The 16,780-nt window shown below is 36.7% G+C and overlaps 2 protein-coding genes and 2 non-coding genes across 4 annotated transcripts in view; 1 reads left to right on the top strand and 3 right to left on the bottom strand.

Annotated features, from left to right (window-relative positions):
* Positions 1-381: 381 nt before the first annotated feature.
* On the bottom strand, positions 382-7,598 carry LOC112570754 (serine/arginine-rich splicing factor 6-like). The gene is made up of 9 exons (XM_025249356.1): positions 7,523-7,598; positions 6,640-6,763; positions 6,350-6,420; positions 4,678-4,764; positions 4,163-4,171; positions 3,648-3,717; positions 1,709-1,782; positions 1,478-1,591; positions 382-1,118 (listed from the first exon to the last, which is right to left on the bottom strand). The coding sequence occupies exons 2-9, from the start codon at positions 6,760-6,762 to the stop codon at positions 731-733; spliced, it is 936 nt and encodes a 311-aa protein (XP_025105141.1). The 5' UTR covers position 6,763; positions 7,523-7,598; the 3' UTR covers positions 382-730.
* LOC112571386 lies at positions 5,222-5,289 on the bottom strand. The gene has a single exon (XR_003100814.1). It is a non-coding gene; the product is annotated as a small nucleolar RNA SNORD2 (small nucleolar RNA).
* LOC112571384 lies at positions 5,687-5,753 on the bottom strand. The gene has a single exon (XR_003100813.1). It is a non-coding gene; the product is annotated as a small nucleolar RNA SNORD2 (small nucleolar RNA).
* Positions 7,599-7,925: 327 nt separating the features above from the next.
* The window catches only part of LOC112570751 (DNA helicase INO80-like), a 38,962-nt gene continuing 30,107 nt past the window's right edge, over positions 7,926-16,780 (top strand). Inside the window, exons 1-10 of the mRNA XM_025249349.1 lie at positions 7,926-8,123; positions 9,338-9,500; positions 11,248-11,345; positions 12,620-12,687; positions 12,923-13,057; positions 13,446-13,578; positions 14,021-14,082; positions 14,433-14,576; positions 15,676-15,729; positions 16,558-16,761. Of these exons, the coding sequence (XP_025105134.1) occupies positions 9,358-9,500; positions 11,248-11,345; positions 12,620-12,687; positions 12,923-13,057; positions 13,446-13,578; positions 14,021-14,082; positions 14,433-14,576; positions 15,676-15,729; positions 16,558-16,761 (1,041 nt within the window). The 5' untranslated portion in view covers positions 7,926-8,123; positions 9,338-9,357. The remainder of the gene's footprint in view (positions 8,124-9,337; positions 9,501-11,247; positions 11,346-12,619; positions 12,688-12,922; positions 13,058-13,445; positions 13,579-14,020; positions 14,083-14,432; positions 14,577-15,675; positions 15,730-16,557; positions 16,762-16,780) is intronic.

Here is a 16,780-nt window from a genome sequence, read left to right as displayed (position 1 = left end):
AGGTCTGGTGAATTAGTGTTCTGTCATGCTAAGCCACAAAAGTTTGATCACTAGACCTAAGTTATTAGATCTTGGAATGGGGTGTGTCGCTACTCACCTACCATTCAGGTCTCTGTGTAAATTATAAATATAACCTAAAAGTGGCAGGGTATCAAACCCAAGTAACATTGATTGATCTTTATATAAATGCGCTAAGAAAAACAAAGTCATGACTGTTCTGACAACCCAGTGATGTGGATCTAGCCAAAGTGTGTAGCACATAATTTGAATGATTATGCTTTCATGCCACAAATACAAATGAATTGTACAATTTATGATTTCAACATATTTGTACTCAAAATGTGCTTTCCACCCCATTTAAGCCAAATATTAAAAACCAACTTTTTTTAGGTTGCTTTTAATCTCACAAACATGTATGCTGCACAGTGAAAAACAAATGTACAAGATGCCAAAAAAAAATTAAAACAATGGAATCATGAAGTTATTCATATTTGTGAACGCTGCCATTCCAAGTCCAAAACACATGCAGACAGCATCTGGTAATTTTCCAGTAAAAGGAATCTTACAAGCTATGTCTTTAACCCTACCGCATGTCTTTGTAATCCAATCTGAACTATGCTGGCTGAACAATAAAACCTTTATTCTTAAAATAGTATTTAATCCAGATGCAACGATGTACAATCCAGCTAGCGTATATTTCTGATCGTCCGTAAATTTCATGTGCACGACTTCAATCATCATCATCACGGTCATCATTTTTTTCTTCATGAGCATCTCCTCCATTTTTCATTGGGGCGGCATCTTTACGATCATCAGGGCTTCGTGACCTTGACTGTGACCTGGACCTTGATCGTGATTTTGAACGAGAGGCAGATCTTGATCGTGACCTTGATTGAGACTTTGATTTGGACTTTGACTTTGAACCTGAATTGCCTTTATCTTTTTCTTTTTCCTCAGACTTGCTCTTATGTTCTTTGCTAGCAGACTTTGATCTCGATTTGCTGCGTGATTTAGAGCGAGATTCGCTGCGAGACTTGGAACGGCTGCGGGACTGCGATCTGCTGTGTGATCTCCTTCGGTTACTACGAGATCTTGAACGACTGTGGCTGCGGCTACGACTGAACAAAACATTAAAGTGTTATTTTAATATAATACTTTCCCAACATCTTAGAAAACATTTCCATCATCTTACCTTCAAGGTTCTGTTATCAATCATTGTTTATAAGGATGCTAAACCAGAGGGTCGTACTGGACATGATATAAAATCTTGCAGGCCAAAATCTGGCGGTTTTGCTAGAATCCCAAAGATGAAATTATGTTGAATTTGGTTAAAACAACTAGCTCGGTGTGGTCTGCAAGCTGTAGGTTGTGCACCCCTGCACTTAATCATAATGAAAAATATATTATTCTAAAAAAGGAACATGAAAACACTTGACTACTAAAATCATATACAAAAGCTACATTTAACAAAATGTACCTGCGCCTCCTAGGACGATCTTCAACAAGTCTAATCTTCCGGCCATTGATCTCTGTTCCATCTAGCTTATCCAAAGCATTTTTCATGTCCGAATAGGTGGCAAATTCAATGATCCTGTAAAATCACAAACAAGAAGCATTGAAGCACCTACTTCTCAGTCCGGCACATTTTAGCTTCATGGCACAAAATAAGATACAAGAACACCAAACCAAAATTTAACATATCACTTACCCTTCATTTTTGTGCCGCTTGTGGGCATCTGCATAGGTAACCTCTCCCGCCTGGCGCATGTAATCTTTCAGATCCTTAGCAGAACAAATACAAATCCTTATCAGAAACATTGAAATTTCAATCAACAGTATAGCTTTATAAAAAAGGTCTACCAAGAACACAAAAGGATACTCACATATCTGGATCCAGAGGGCATAAAACTTATGCCTAACCTCAAAACAAAAATGGGTGGTATGAGATTCACAGAATCCACATCCCCGTTCAACCTACAAAACCAACCCAAGACGTCCTAAACGTTCTGCCTCAATGCCTCCTTCCCGAATTTACATTTACCACAATTTAGGGGCCGTTCATTCTTGGTACTTAACCTTTAGCACGCTTAAAGCCCTTTTTTTCACATTACCATACACATCGCATGTATTAGAAAATGCAGAAAAACGAAAAAATTATCAACGACTTTTGCATCTGATGAACCTAACAATTAAGCGTGCTAAAAGCCAAGACCTAGATAACCGTGACAGAACCTGGGAAAGATTACTATTTTTTTGTTCACCGTTATAAAAACAAGACCGTGGGTGATTACCTCCATTAGCACTTTGTGTCTACTAGGCCAAGGGGACCCTATCTAGTAGTGGCTGCTGGTGTAGCCCTGGCCCTCTGATCAGCTGACGTTGAGGACTCGTGGCCATCAAGCTTAGGCCAGGCCTGCATGTACACCCTCAGCCAGCCAGAGCCAAGTGCACCTCATCTCTCGGACCAGTGACCCAGACCCAAATTTTCTTGTCATGGTTTTGCTCTTGCCTGCTTTTGCCAATACAGGCACACAGGCTAAATACTGCAAGGCAAATTTTGAAGAAAAAAAAAAAAAAACAAAACAGCTTTCTTCCTTCCCTCATCACCAGCGGCCAGCCATCCAGGTTGATTGGAGAGAGGGAACGAGGCAAGGGCAAGAGGTAGAAGCAGAATACAGATGGCCCAGCACGTGCGCACACCTCCCCTCAGAACGAAGGCCAACCAAGCAAGATCACGTGGAATCTTCTAGATTTCAGCGTGCCACGCCATGCCACCCAGACACCCAGTACAGCTTTCCTTTCTTGCAAGTGTAGTGCATTCTCAGATCTCAACATCTTTTGACCTCATGAACGAATTGAGCCCAGCACTGACCGTCTCATGAGCTTTCATAAAAGGAAAACAATAGCTGTTAAGGCAGTTTCATACCACCAAACATTAACATATTTTGTCTTTAAGACCTACACTTTATCTGCTTAGACAGGCTCTCAGAAATGAACTGAAAAGTAAGATCAATAAAATTTTGTCATGCCATGCAAATGACGCAGCAAGGTCATGTTCTCTTATCATGTGTACCACTCACCCTCACAGGGTTATTTTGAAGATGTTACTCAATGATTATTGCACATAAAAGTTGTGCACAAAAGTCCCAATGCTGATAAGCAGTGGCAAAATACAGTTGAAATTTGTAGCACACTAACTTAAGGCGACATGGACAAAAGGGAGGACGGATTACTTAATTTCAAGAGGATGTGGGAAGAAGAGATATGGGTGGAGCACCAAACCTATTCATAGAGCATTTAAAATCACTCAACTGTACATGAAGTGCAAAAATCATGCACTACATAGGCATTAAAACTGCAATAGATGCAGCAATCGAAAAAAAAAAAAAAAGACACCAACTGGTCTTTGAACATGTGAAGATAGGGTGGGGTGGGTTGGGGAGAAAAGGCAGTCACTAAGGACATTAACAAAATTAAACAAAACCTCTATTACCAGTATCTAGAAACCTTTTGGCAACCTTGAAGGGGTAACGAAATTAAATCTGCTAAATCTGCTTTTCCAAGCACATGTGCTTTAAAAAGAAGGAAACCCCCCCCCCTCACTGCAAAACATACCAATATACACGCTTCTGACAGTCTGCACATACCTGCCAGCTAACACGAGATGACAAATTCTCCACAATCAGACGATATTCAGTCCGTGTAGGCGGTCCATACCTGAAAAGTAACAGGGTGCCCAGCGACTTGTAAGGTCTTGTTCAATAGCTAAAACACCTAGACTACCTTTGAGGAATACGCCGCCCATCACCTTGATCAATAGCAAAAACACCTAGACTATCTTGGGGGATATGCCCATCACCTTGATCAATAGCAAAAACACCTAGACTATCTTGGGGGATATGCCCATTACCTTGATCAATAGATAAAACACCTAGACTATCTTGGACGACTTTGCTCATTACCTTGAAAAATGTAGCGCACACTGAACAAAACCTGAAGTTTGAAAGCTGAAGGCTTAGGGCTTGCCCTTAAACTTCAGCGTTCAAACTTCAGGGTTTGTTCAGTATTTTGCCTCCAAAACTGTTTTATCCAACCATATGACTAATTTTCAAAAGGTTGTACCAGGTACTTGATTAATTAAAATAAAAAGAATTTACAGGACCTGGGCGCCCTGTGGAAACACAAATCATTAGCTCACTGAAACAAATAAAAGATCAACAGTTCTTCACATCTTACATTTTAAAAATAACAATCAATTGGGATAGTCAAATTTACGTATGATAAACATACCAAAATCAGAAAACCTTTTCCCCAAACCAGATCTATGAACTGTTTAATAAGGAAATTCCACATTATTTAACAGCAATGAAAACAACTGCTCAACGAGGGCGAGGTATCATTCAGTGCCTTAACTCTTGGTTCACTCCTCGAGTTTCCCCTCAATGTTTCTACATCACACTGATAACTCAATGGGCACAATGGCCGTGATTGTTACTTTGGCAGGAAAGGCAATTTTCATTACTTTTATTGCCAAGTTCAAACTATTTACAAAAAATGCATAGGCTTTAGTCTAATGATCACATGAGAGCAATAATAAAAAAACAAGCTGCACCGTCGTCTTCACCAGTCTTTGTAATACTTTAACTTTTATGCAGTGCTCAGAGGGTTAAGGCTTACTTGTCAATCCAGCCAGACCTTCGGGAAGATGATCCGCCATAGTATCCACCACCGCGAGAGGTCCCTCTTGCATGTTCAATGATCACTCTGCAAAGAAATATTTTTTTCAATTTATCATTAAAATCATATCTAGTGTTTTTTTATCAACTAGAATCCAATGTCATAAGGAAAATTGTATTTGTAAAAACTTATCAAGACTTTCTAAAATCCACTTGGATTTTAACTAAGAGAGGAGGTAGTAGGGAGATCAAACATTTCATTTGACAAACCTAGACTTCAAACACCTGAGTAAAATGGACCAGGGCCAGGATGGTTACTTTGTTGCACACTGTGCCAGCAACTAAGCTATATGAACCGAACCTCTGCATACATGACCTTCAGACAAAAAAACAAGGACAAAGGCTTTTCTCAATTCCATCTCCCCCCAAAAACAAAACAGACAACTTAAAAAAAAAAAATATCGTGCAATAGGCGTTCAAGGGTCAGACGAATTGGGGAAGAAGCTGCAAAAGATAAAATTTAGATACCAGAAAGTTGAAAAATCTGGTGTTCAGGTAGCTTTTTTTTCTATCAAGGGTTATCTGTCCCGAAAGATGGTACATCATCACACCATAATATGGTCACTCAATTGCTTACCTACTGTTACCTTGAACTTAAAACCTCCTGCAATAACCTCGAGATGAAAAAAAAAACAAAAAACAAAACAAAAAAACAGTATACTGCCTAAGCCCAACCATGAATGTAAATGTCTCAGCGCAAGATTATCTTTAGATTTTTTCTTGCACCAATCCGAAGATGTTTTACCCAAATATGTGTTATAGCATGAAAAGTGTCTGGTATGTTCATAAGCCACACCAAGAATCCCAGCGCAAACTATATTTTGTTTATCAGAATGGTAGCAAAAATTTCTTATAACCAACTTTCCCCACTATACCCAGTCCAAGATTCTGCAACCGACAATGAATTATCAGGCTCTAGAAAAGAAACAGCAGCCAGAAAGTTAAATATCTGGTGTTCAGGTAGTTTTTTTTCTATCAAGGGTTATCTGTCCCGAAAGATGGTACATCATTACACCAGAATATGATGCAAATGCGCTTTGCCACTTTGTTACCCTGATGTCAATACCATTTACATACCCCACCTCCTCCTGAAAAAATATGCAAAGCCTTCTTTTTCCATGGCACAAATATAACCACACCACAGAGACATGTTTTTATATCTGTCAACAAATGTGATGACCCAAGTACGGTTTATGATAGTGCATTTTAAAGTCAACAAACAAAAGTGGGGTTATTTGTTTTGATATTGGGGGAGAAGTATCCTTGCTCAGTTTATTTAGTTATTAGAGAAAAAGTGAACCATGCTAGGCACTGAAGAAGTATCAAAACCATTTCTTAATAAAACGCAGTCATATACTCGTTAATTAGCACAAATAACAAAGACTGCGGTACACATCCTCAAACTTTTTTAAAAATTAATTAGTAATAAAGTGCTGTACCCAACCAGGATTACAAGCCCAAATTATAGGTTTTAAAAGACTTATTGGCCTGCAGACTTGTGGCGTTCAGTAACAATTGTCAATCAAATTGTGATCTGTCCCGAAAGATGGAACATCATCACACCACAAATATTTTATCATAACCAAGATGTCAAGCGCAAGAACAAAAATTACCTCTCATTGCAAAGCTCTTTTCCATTTAATTCATAAACTGCATCATCAGCATCTCTGTAGTCTTCAAATTCCTGAAATCAGTTTTTACAAAGAGGTGACATTTGCAAACGCAAAAAATTAAACCTACTAACAACACAGATCAATTTATAAACAATTAGCTGGAAAAGGTGCCATCACTAAAAGACAGTTTTCCCTCCCTAAGCCACTTGCTGCATAGACCAAATGAAAAGACTGTACAACAAATCAAGTATAGTGATACAGTTTTTAATAAGGAAAATATATAAACTTACAATAAAGCCATAACCATTTTTCAGCATTATGTCATTAATGCGACCGTAACCGCGGAAGAACCGTTCAACATCTTTTTCCCTGGCATGGTATGGCAGACGCCCAATGTACACACGTGTCCCCATCCTTAAACAGAACCAAGTGTCAAAAATACAGAAAGGTAATGAAAATCACTCTTTACTGAGAGAATGTTAATGTAAGGGAGGGACTGGCAAAAGATACCACGTCACGGTGTTTTTGCTAATTATCTCCCTATTATCATGTAGCACTTTTATTTGTGAACAATGCATTAAAAATGCATTGTCTGTAGGAAGTGCACCAGTATGAAACAGTCCTAGCAACATCTTCGCACCAAATTCCCTTTCCCTCCCCCCCGAACACTTGCGAAAACTAGAGAATGATCACGATGTATATAATTCTTAAAAAATATATATAAATAAAAACTTTAATGAACATCGTAATCCCGTTTCTTTTGTTACCGTCAAGATAGTCGTTTAACGATTCGGCACACGACACGAGGCGTCCTAATATCACGTGATCAAACGTACCCTATTAGGTCACTAACGATTTATCTATATCACAAAAGCAAACAACAGAATTGCGAACATCAAATCAGACATTCATTATAAACAAGCAAATTGGAATCAACAATAAGAACTTAAAGCTGTATCTTTCAGAACTACACGGATGTTAAATCGTACAATTGACGACCTCATGATCTCGTAGTATGATCGGCTATTTTAGCGCCACTAGGGAGGTTAAAGCATCAATTCTACCGCTACTATTAGAATCTGATAATTCTATGCATATTGTAGCACATTACTTGCAAGCTGCGGTGATATTTTTAACTACATTTGGTGGTAAAATCCTGCCAGCACACCTTACCTCCTCAACTACGTTTCAACCTCAAGCAAGATGGCGTTTATGCATGCACACACACATATTTATATGCATGTGGGGGCTTCAGACAAAGAGCAGGGAAATAATATGAATAGAAATGACTACTAACCAAACAGTTAGTTAACTATATTTAAAATTATCATTATAAAAAGCTTTGTATTAAAAAATAATATATATCATTTAAGTTCAATTTTTTTTCTGTAAAGACTAAGCCGTCAACTATAAATAGCATAACTCTCAAACTCAAGGAAACGTATTTATAACACTCCAGGACAGTTTGTGATTAGTTAAAAACAATCTTGCACAGTATTGCTAATAAAATAATTTTTATTTCTTTTCTTTTATCAACTAACTATTCTACAATGTATTTTGGGACAAAAACAATACATTTATTTTTGGTTTTGTATATGAACGAATAATGGCGGGAGACCCCCTGCGACGCAAGAGGAAAGTCATGACTCCCGTTATATTTGAGGCTGCCAGCCATTGCCCGCTTGTGTTGTCGAATCGCCATATTGGTTGCGGTTATGCAGAGGACTTTGTTAAGGGTCGAAATATACAGTATTTTTCTCCATGTTTTATCAAGGTTTGTGAGTGGCTAATGCGATTTTAAGGAAATATATTGTAAAGCATCGTTAGAAACGACTTCGTCTGTTTACTGTAGGGGGTTTACCGCACAAATTTCGGTCTGTTTCGAGATTTTGAAATCGTCATAAATACGTGACTTGAATGATTGGAGAATATATTTTTTTAATAATAAACATTTTCGTCACAATTAAAGCATGGTTGTGTTGATATATACATTTTCTTTCACAACATTCACTTCAACTCAAAATGTTTATGTTTACAAACGGAGAAAGCTAAGAGGAACACGTGGTCCCATGTTACAAACTTAACAGTACAAATACGTTGTGCAGATTTAATAGTTAATTATTCTTCGTCTTTTAATTCGTCGCAGGTCTTTGTGATAGAGCAGGATGGCATGTCGTATACATTGATTGTTAAGAAACAAGTCTTCAGAGCCAAACTGGGCGTCACTCAATATAGGATAACACCACGCAATTACATTTATAACTTTGACGGTAACACACAAAAAGGTTATTTGAATAACTCACAATAATGTTTGATTACAGATAACAATACAACAGTGATTCTCTGGATAAGATTAAACTTTTTGTGCATGAATGATGATGGTTCCGCCTTCATAATGACACAACGGCAGCAGCCTTTGCAAACATGATTGCACGGTTTTGAATCGTGATAGATATGTGCTTTTAAGAAAATAATTAGATAATTCTCACGCTTTTCAGGATAATGTTTACATTTTGCCACTAGCATTAAGCACGATTATTACTTCTAGTTTTTAGAACTACATCTTGCTTCGAAGAATTGTGAAAGAAAGATGTTATGACACATTGAAAAGGATGTATCAGCAAGATGGGAAGCATGTTGAATATTTAATTTGTGTTGACATTGCCTGAGCTTTTTTGTTTGTTTATTCTTGCAAACATTTGAACACCCAGATTTTTCTTTGATTTGATTTAGCATTTTCTAGGAGAGATTAACAGAAAGTTAGACAGTAATTCATCAGTGTTTTAAGATATAGATATTATAGCTTCTGCCTTAAATGTATTAACCAGATAAAGCTAACTGCTAATCACTATTTTTGGCCTGAATAGTTTTTAAAAAATTAAGTACGCATGACTATTTTTACTCATAATTAGTATTGATTATTAATAACTGTTCTATTAGTTTGATGTACATTCTCGATTTTCAGTTCATTCCTTTATTTATCATCAGGATAAGGTGGTGCATATAGGATGTCTGCAGACTCAATCCTGGAGCATAACTATGGAATGCAGCTGGCAAAACCCCTGCATGTTCAGCAGCTGGAATCAGCACTACAGCTTCAGCCTTTCATAAACTTTGTAGAAAAACTTGTGACGGAACCGGTATTTGGCAGGTCAGTACTTCAATTCTTCTAACAGATCGTATTATCAGAGAGATCACTAAGTACACCAGCTGCAAGGGTGCAAATGTGGTCTGCTGGACAAAGAATTGCTGATGTAGTAGCTAAGTGATAGTAAACTATTTCCCAAGGGCAACATAGGGAACTTGAGAACCAGTGTCTAATCTGTGTAATTATAAAGTGGTATCCAAACACTGCAGATGTAGCCCTAGGATAAAGCAATGTTTGTGGGGTCTGCACATGACTGAACAATTTTGGATACAAGATACTTGTCTTGTTGGGTTTTCCTTCTTTACTTTTAGCTTTACAGATTAAGTCCCTGGATGCCATGGTTTTGCTGTTTGTGTGGACACGATGAAGAGAAGAGTTAAAGTTGCTTTTTGGGGCACAAAGTGACTGTGTAAAAATATTTTTATTTATGACAGACATTTCATACAAATATTACAGTTTATCTAAAGACAAAACATTTTTATTTTCAAATCAAGTGCAGGGCTTGCAGAGTTCTTATCTATCCTTACAAGTCCTTACGTAGAAAATTTTGGTCGTATGGCCTTATAAATCCTTATAATTGCCATGTAGTCCTTACAATTCCTCACACGCGTCCTTACATTTTCTCTGTGACCCTTACAAGTCTTTGTATCAATAAAATATTACCACAGATTTATTTTTCATGCCTCTTATAAATCCACAAATTTATTTTCAGAGTCGACTTCTGCGCAAAATACAGACGATTCTTTGCCTCTCCGCTATTTTAATCACACGACTGCCAGTGTCGTTCACAACGAGAACTTCCATTTCCGACAACTTACATTTCACGAGATTTTAGTCTTGACAGATGACCACATTTCTTTGTCTTGTTGACTATTCAAAAAATGGCGGGGAAGTGTTCTTTTCAGGAGAACAGGCTAAAGGAAGAAAAATATAAAGGCTGGTTGATAAAAGACTCTAAAGATAAACATTATGCACAATGTGCTGCCTGCAAAATATCCTTGAATCTTTTATCAATGGACGAAAGTGTTTTGAAGAAGCACATGCTTACTGATAAACACAAAAAGCGCATGAAAGTGTTTCTGGAAGACACACGCTTTTGTGTCATGGATTACTTTTGTAATTTGTCAGATGTACTTAATAAATGTGAAACTCCCCTCCAACTTGTGCAGGTTGATATATGCAGCTGTTCTAACCATGTCAATCTGAGCATGATAGAACTTGGCTTCAGTGTTGATAGATTACTGGCTGTAGCTAAGAAACAGTCATCTTTGATTATTTATTATTAGAATAGTAATTCATGTATTTCAGAACATAGAGAAGACCAAAGATTCATAAATAATACTGTACATGAGAAAAAGTTATGCATAGATGACTGTCACTTAGGTCCTTACAAATGCATGAAAGGTCCTAACAAGGACATTATAAGGTCCTTACTTGGACTTACTAAGGTTCTCTGATCCCTTGGAACCCTGAAGTGGTTTTTTATATTAATTTTTTTTTAGCACATGAAGATTTTTTTTAATGTGGTTTTCTATCTTTTTTCCCTTTGCTTCTTTGACATGTTGATATTAAGTACACTTTCTTTTTATGGATAGTCTGTCCTCCACCACCTTCCAACTGACTTATCCCTAGAACAGTCTTTTTTAATTTAAATTATTAAATTAAATATAATTATTTAAATTAGAATAGTACATGTATTGGGATTTTTCTTTCTTTCATTGATCAGTGGTATTTTTGGTACATATTACAGTGATGACAGCTCTGACAATGATGTTGAGTTGCTGCATCCTGGATACAAGGATGCAGAAGGCAACAAGATGTTCAATGGCATCACAATTTCAAAGACAGGTATTTGATTCATTTTTGGCTTATATATTGTTCAGGCAGGGTTTGCAGTTTCCTTACCTATCCTTACAAGTCCTTAGAGAATTTTTGCCATAAGGCCTTATAAGTCCTTATATTTGCCATGTAGTCCTTACAATTCTCCACACACATCCTTACATTTTCTCTGGTAACCCTGTCAGGGTTAAGAAGACTTTTCAAGCTAGTCATAGCTGCTTAAAGAAATGTTTCATTTGATGATGGGTGCACAATATTCTCCCCAGGTAATTGGTTTCTGTGACATTGGTAAGAATAGGTGCATCTAAATTCCGATTTATTTTCATCCACAAACTCACCTCTTTAAGAACTCACCTAATCATGGATGGTACTTCATTTACTCATCTTCATCATTAATGCACTTTGTTCATGTTTGCCATGTTCTTATGCAATTGCCGACACTTGTGTTTCATGTGTAGTTGACTTGGTTCATTTGTGGTCTTTGGTGCATCACATATTGAGTTCACCTCCACATGATGAACTATATCTACAAATTTATTATTATTACAATTAAACTAGATAGATTTTTGAGTGATCTCTCTTTTTTTTTTTTAAAAAAAGTCTTTTGCTCTTCTCCCACCTTATCCAAACATAAAAAGAAAATAAATTCATAGAAAATGGCCTTGATTTATACTTGTGGTTGAGAAAAAATGCTGTACAAACTGGGATGGTGATTATTTGTGAAAAAATGTTCTTGTCTTTGTACAACTGCTTTGTTATGAGAAGGGTGCATCATAGATAAGCACATTGTGAGATAAGATGTATTCCTACATCTAAACCATATTATGAAGACACAAAGACAAACCAGCCTTCCATTTACTATTCAGCAGCTAGATTGCTAAAGCTAAAAAAAAAAGATTTTGAATGTCTGTTGCTTCTGCATAATGACATAGCACAACTTTTTTGCAAATATGACCCATAAAATTAATAGCTTTGAACTGTTGTTTATTTAAAATAAGTATTTTGTACAATGTGTACCATGCACAAATTGTTCAGAATTAAATTTGTTTAAAAAAAAATTATAGAATGTTTTATTTGGCCCATTTTAATAAGCATAGTATCAGTGTTCTCATGTTTTCAAGGTCTGTTTGACTAGCCATGAACTTGCCAGTGTATAATAAGAACCTTTTTTTTTTTTTTGGAATACCTACAGCTTAGAGATTTGTATTCATGTTAACTTTTGTGTATTTTAGTGGAGATTGTGCACTTTTCTGTTTTAAATTATCCTGTTCTTTATTTTCCAGAGCTGAAAGCAGACAAAACTCGGCTGTACAATTTCACTAAGATAAAAAAAAGCAGACGATGGCTGAGGGTAAGCATACAGTCTTGAATGAAGAACACATTTTGGAGATTTTAATAAAAACTAGTATGCAGAACCATGCTTTTCCTCGTCCAACAGCACAAAGTAGCTGCACGAGCACTTGAGGTTCTTTTGATAAATGTACTTTAAATTTAACTTTTCAAGTTACATTATTATAGCTGTGAACAGCATACAGTATGTTGTTTGCAAAGTGTGCACAGTAAATGATAAGAATTACTGTTTGCAGACAATATTGCTGAGCGACAGTTCATCAGATGATGAAGAAGAGGAACGCCCTGTTACTCATGAGGACTTGCAGTCCATGCTAAAAATACACAAATACCAGAAAAAACATCAGATGCGATTTTACCAGAATCCAGAGGTGTGTTGGTAAAAGTTTATTTTATTTTGTTGTTTTATGTAACTCTCCCCCACCCCTTAAAATTGCGGACATCTGTAACAATTTGTTGTTTTGATTGTTTTACAAATGGCTTTGGTAGTCTATTAAGAATTATAACTCTCTACGTCTTTCTGTTTGCTGAGAGCTTTTATATACATTAACAAAAGCAAAATATTTTAACATTTTTCAGATAAGACTTTGGAAAAGGATTTAATTGCATGTAAGCAGGTCAAAGAACAATATTCTGTAGATAATGGGATTAATGGGCATTAATTTATTTAGACTATGAAGGACATGTTTAGCCCCTTCAGTAGCTATCTTTTGTTTGACTGATAACAGCTTGCTTTTTCTATTTTAACCTCATTGTCAGCTTCGAAAATACCAGTATTACAGCACGGGACTGTTATCAAACTATGACAAATATCCAGAGCATCACAAGTCTGTAGTTGGACCAAAAAAGAAACTTTCCAAAGAACAAAAAAAGATAGAGAAAAAGGTCAAAGGTAAGCCTTAAAAGTAAGCTTAATCTGCTTTTGCTAAAACACATACAGGCACACAAATATACCCATAGCTACGATACGTGCAAATCTGGAAGGGTGCACAACTGTCTGCAGCATCATGCTTCCTTTTTCTTTTGTTGTAATTATAAATTGTTTATACTCAATATTGTTGGTATCACACTGACTACATCCATTCTATGACTAGCATCACGTGATACAGAATGCATTGTTGGAGATGTTTTATATTCAACTTTTCTGCTTCAGGTATACAAAACAGAAATAATATGGTGAAATAGTGCATGCATGAGCATGTACACACTTAAAAACACACACATTCTCTCTCACTCCACCCCGACTTCCCTACTACCCCAAGCAAAGATAATTGGTCTGGAAGATTTAAGAAAAAAAACAGTTATTTAATAAACTATGCTTTGTTCTTGTAAAGCTAAGCTGAAGAAGCTGAAAAAGGAAAAAAGCATAAAAGAAGAGGAGGATGAAGATGATGAGGTTGGTTTGATGTACTTTTTCATGTTGTGATTTTATGTATTCGATAAACTTGTTTTGGGTGGGTTGATCAATGATGTGGTTTGAGGAAATTTTTTTTCTATTCACTAGATGGGTCTATTTTACAGTTGCCATGTTGTTTCATTCTTTAACCTAGGAGTGGAGCAGAGAAGGGCATAAAAGACAAAGCAGTCCATGGAGCTCTTTATTGTGGTCTTTCCTCTGCTAAATGCAGTTAGAATAACTAAGTTCTACTTTGTTTTAAGATCAGTTTTGTCTTGAATGCTGCCCTCAAGAATGTCATGAGGTTTGATAACATGTTTAGCTTGAGTGTATTAATATTTCTGGCACAGGATGAAATAGATCCAGCTTTACTGGCTCTTCTTCAACAACAGCAAGCCCGCAAAGAGCGCAGGCCTAAGAAACTAACACCAGAACAAGCTGATGCAAAACGACGCAAGATATGGACTTCAATTGCAAAGAAGGAAATTCCTAGGGTTTGTGTGTATAGATATATTTGAGGGTGGGGTATAAATTTCTGAAATATTCACCTGTGTGCTTTTTATTTTTGAAAAAAAATTAGTCTGTTTCAGTAAAGAATATGTTCAACTGACTCCGTTCCATTCGCTAAATATAACCATCTGACAAATTTTATTTCTTCGTCACTACAGCTTACCCAAATATTCAGCTAATATTTACTTTATTTTAGCTTTTGCTTTAAGCACGGATGGTACTACCATTTGGTCTTAACCCTCTGAGCACTGCGTAAAAGGAAAAGTATTACAAAGACTGCCTAATAACTGAAGACGGTGAAGACAACAGTGGCAGGGCTTCTGCTAAGGCTAAATTGTTTGGGCTCCTAAGGACTGCCTTTCAGACACACAAAGCACTGTAATGGCTAGTCAGAAACGGCGAGATTTCTGAGCCATGAAGAGTGTGCAAGCATCTGTGATGAGCTTATGCTCACTGTACTTGGGGTGCTCACTTTCTTTCCGTTTCTGAGATGAGGATTCTAACCTCGCTGTCAACGACATCTTGGAAATAGGTTAATGGAACTCTTCCTGGTAAGGGGGGTAAAAAAAAACTCAGTGCAAGGGAAGTTGCTCTCACCTTGTAGCAGACGACAATAGATTGGGCTACAATGTCGGACACTACAGTTACCAATTTTGTATCTGTTCTTCGCCCAAATTTGAAGGGGTCCCCTGGGACCCCATTGACAAAAATTGAAGGGGGCCCTCCGAACTTTTAATGCGTACTATACGCAATTTTTTGCGTAAGCAAAAGCCCTGAGTGGGGAAAGTTTTTTTTTAATTGCTGCTCTCTGGTAAACATTAGACCAAGAAAGCCATACATGTAAAGGAAAAAGTTTGAACCTTGCAATAAAAGTAATGAAAATCACCTTCCCCGTGCTTCCCCAGCAAAGCCAAGATTGTTGCCCATCATGCCCAAAGGGTTAAAATTTATTGACATTAGGCACCTGACACTATGGTTGAAAGTTCTCCACTATCTGCTTATTTTTAATGGCTATTTTATAAAACTGATATCTATGGTATTAATTTATATTCTAAAATTGTATTTGTTTTATGTTAACTTAAGGCACAGAAGCAAAAAGCCTCAGCAAGAAAGGAAATGATGACAGTTCTGAAAAAAGTAAGATTGTTATTTTGTTCTTTGTATTGCCCCTGATCATTGGTAAAAAGTTTGCTGATTAACTCAACAACAGCCATAGAACGGTATCATGTATGTCTGCAAGCAGTATTTTAGCGGAAAGGAATAAATCCATTTAACAATGAAATTTGATTTCCAGTAGAATTGCGTCCTTTAAAATGCAAACAGGAAGATGTTTAATTGAAGCTTCAAGTTTTTTTCCCTTATTCTTTTAAAAGAAAGATGATGGCATGAAGTACAATACAGTGATAAAAATATATGCATGTGTTGATAATTGATCTATGAAAAACTTGTAACATGTTGCAAATTATACAAGTTTTCATAATGATTGTGTAAAGTGTCTTCATATGTGTGTTGTGTTTTATATGCATGTGTGTTCCTGTATGAAGAGTCGTGCTTACAAAACCAAACAGGCAGCTGTTAGATGTTCTACATTGTTTTCATCTAATATTGCATGCAATTTTATGTATATAAAATGTTTTAGGTGTAGCTGGTACTGAGGAAGGCACTTGATAAATATGTTTTATTATTATCATTTTATCCTTTGTTGGGTCTTCTGTGTCTAACCACGTCAAGAACTTATTTTTGCATGTACAAATAAGTCTTCTGTTCAAAACATTGTCAGTTTTTGTTGTTTTGCAGACTTACAAAATGCTTTCCTTAATTCTTTTGATATTAATAAATCAGTTTAGAAGTATTTTCCACAAACCCTGTTTGGACTGATAATTTCTATAACCTTTGCTGTGCTTGTCTCATAACAGTACTTCAGTCATCCAGTACACTGTAGCTCAACACAATGTCTGTTGCTAGGTTTCACAGCAGTGTGTGCGAGAGTGCCGGCGGTCTGCATTACAATCCCAGAAGACAATGAAGGAAACACCATCAAGAGCTCGGCGGCTGACCAGAGAAATGCTGATCTACTGGAAACGCTTCGAAAAAGTTGAAAAGGAGCACCGCAAACGAGCTGAAAAAGAAGCACAAGAGCAGCGAAAACATGACCTTGAACTAATGGAGGTCAGGCAGAAAGCATTGA

The sequence above is a fragment of the Pomacea canaliculata genome, linkage group LG8 (genome assembly GCF_003073045.1).
Source record: "Pomacea canaliculata isolate SZHN2017 linkage group LG8, ASM307304v1, whole genome shotgun sequence".
In the NCBI taxonomy this organism is placed as follows: domain Eukaryota; kingdom Metazoa; phylum Mollusca; class Gastropoda; order Architaenioglossa; family Ampullariidae; genus Pomacea; species Pomacea canaliculata.
Note: the sequence above shows the minus strand (reverse complement) of the source record. Positions and strands in the feature narration are given on the sequence as shown.

What these genes read in the sequence shown, in the direction of transcription:
- LOC112570754 (XM_025249356.1), bottom strand. Translation starts at nt 6,762, where the DNA reads ATGGGGACACGTGTGTACATTGGGCGTCTGCCATACCATGCCAGGGAA. An exon ending in CATCTCGTGTTAGCTGGCAG is followed by an intron (nt 1,783 to 3,647) that starts GTATGTGCAGAC and finishes TGTTCTGCTAAG; the next exon opens with GATCTGAAAGATTACATGCG. An exon ending in GATCGTCCTAGGAGGCGCAG is followed by an intron (nt 1,119 to 1,477) that starts GTACATTTTGTT and finishes TGTTTTGTTCAG; the next exon opens with TCGTAGCCGCAGCCACAGTC.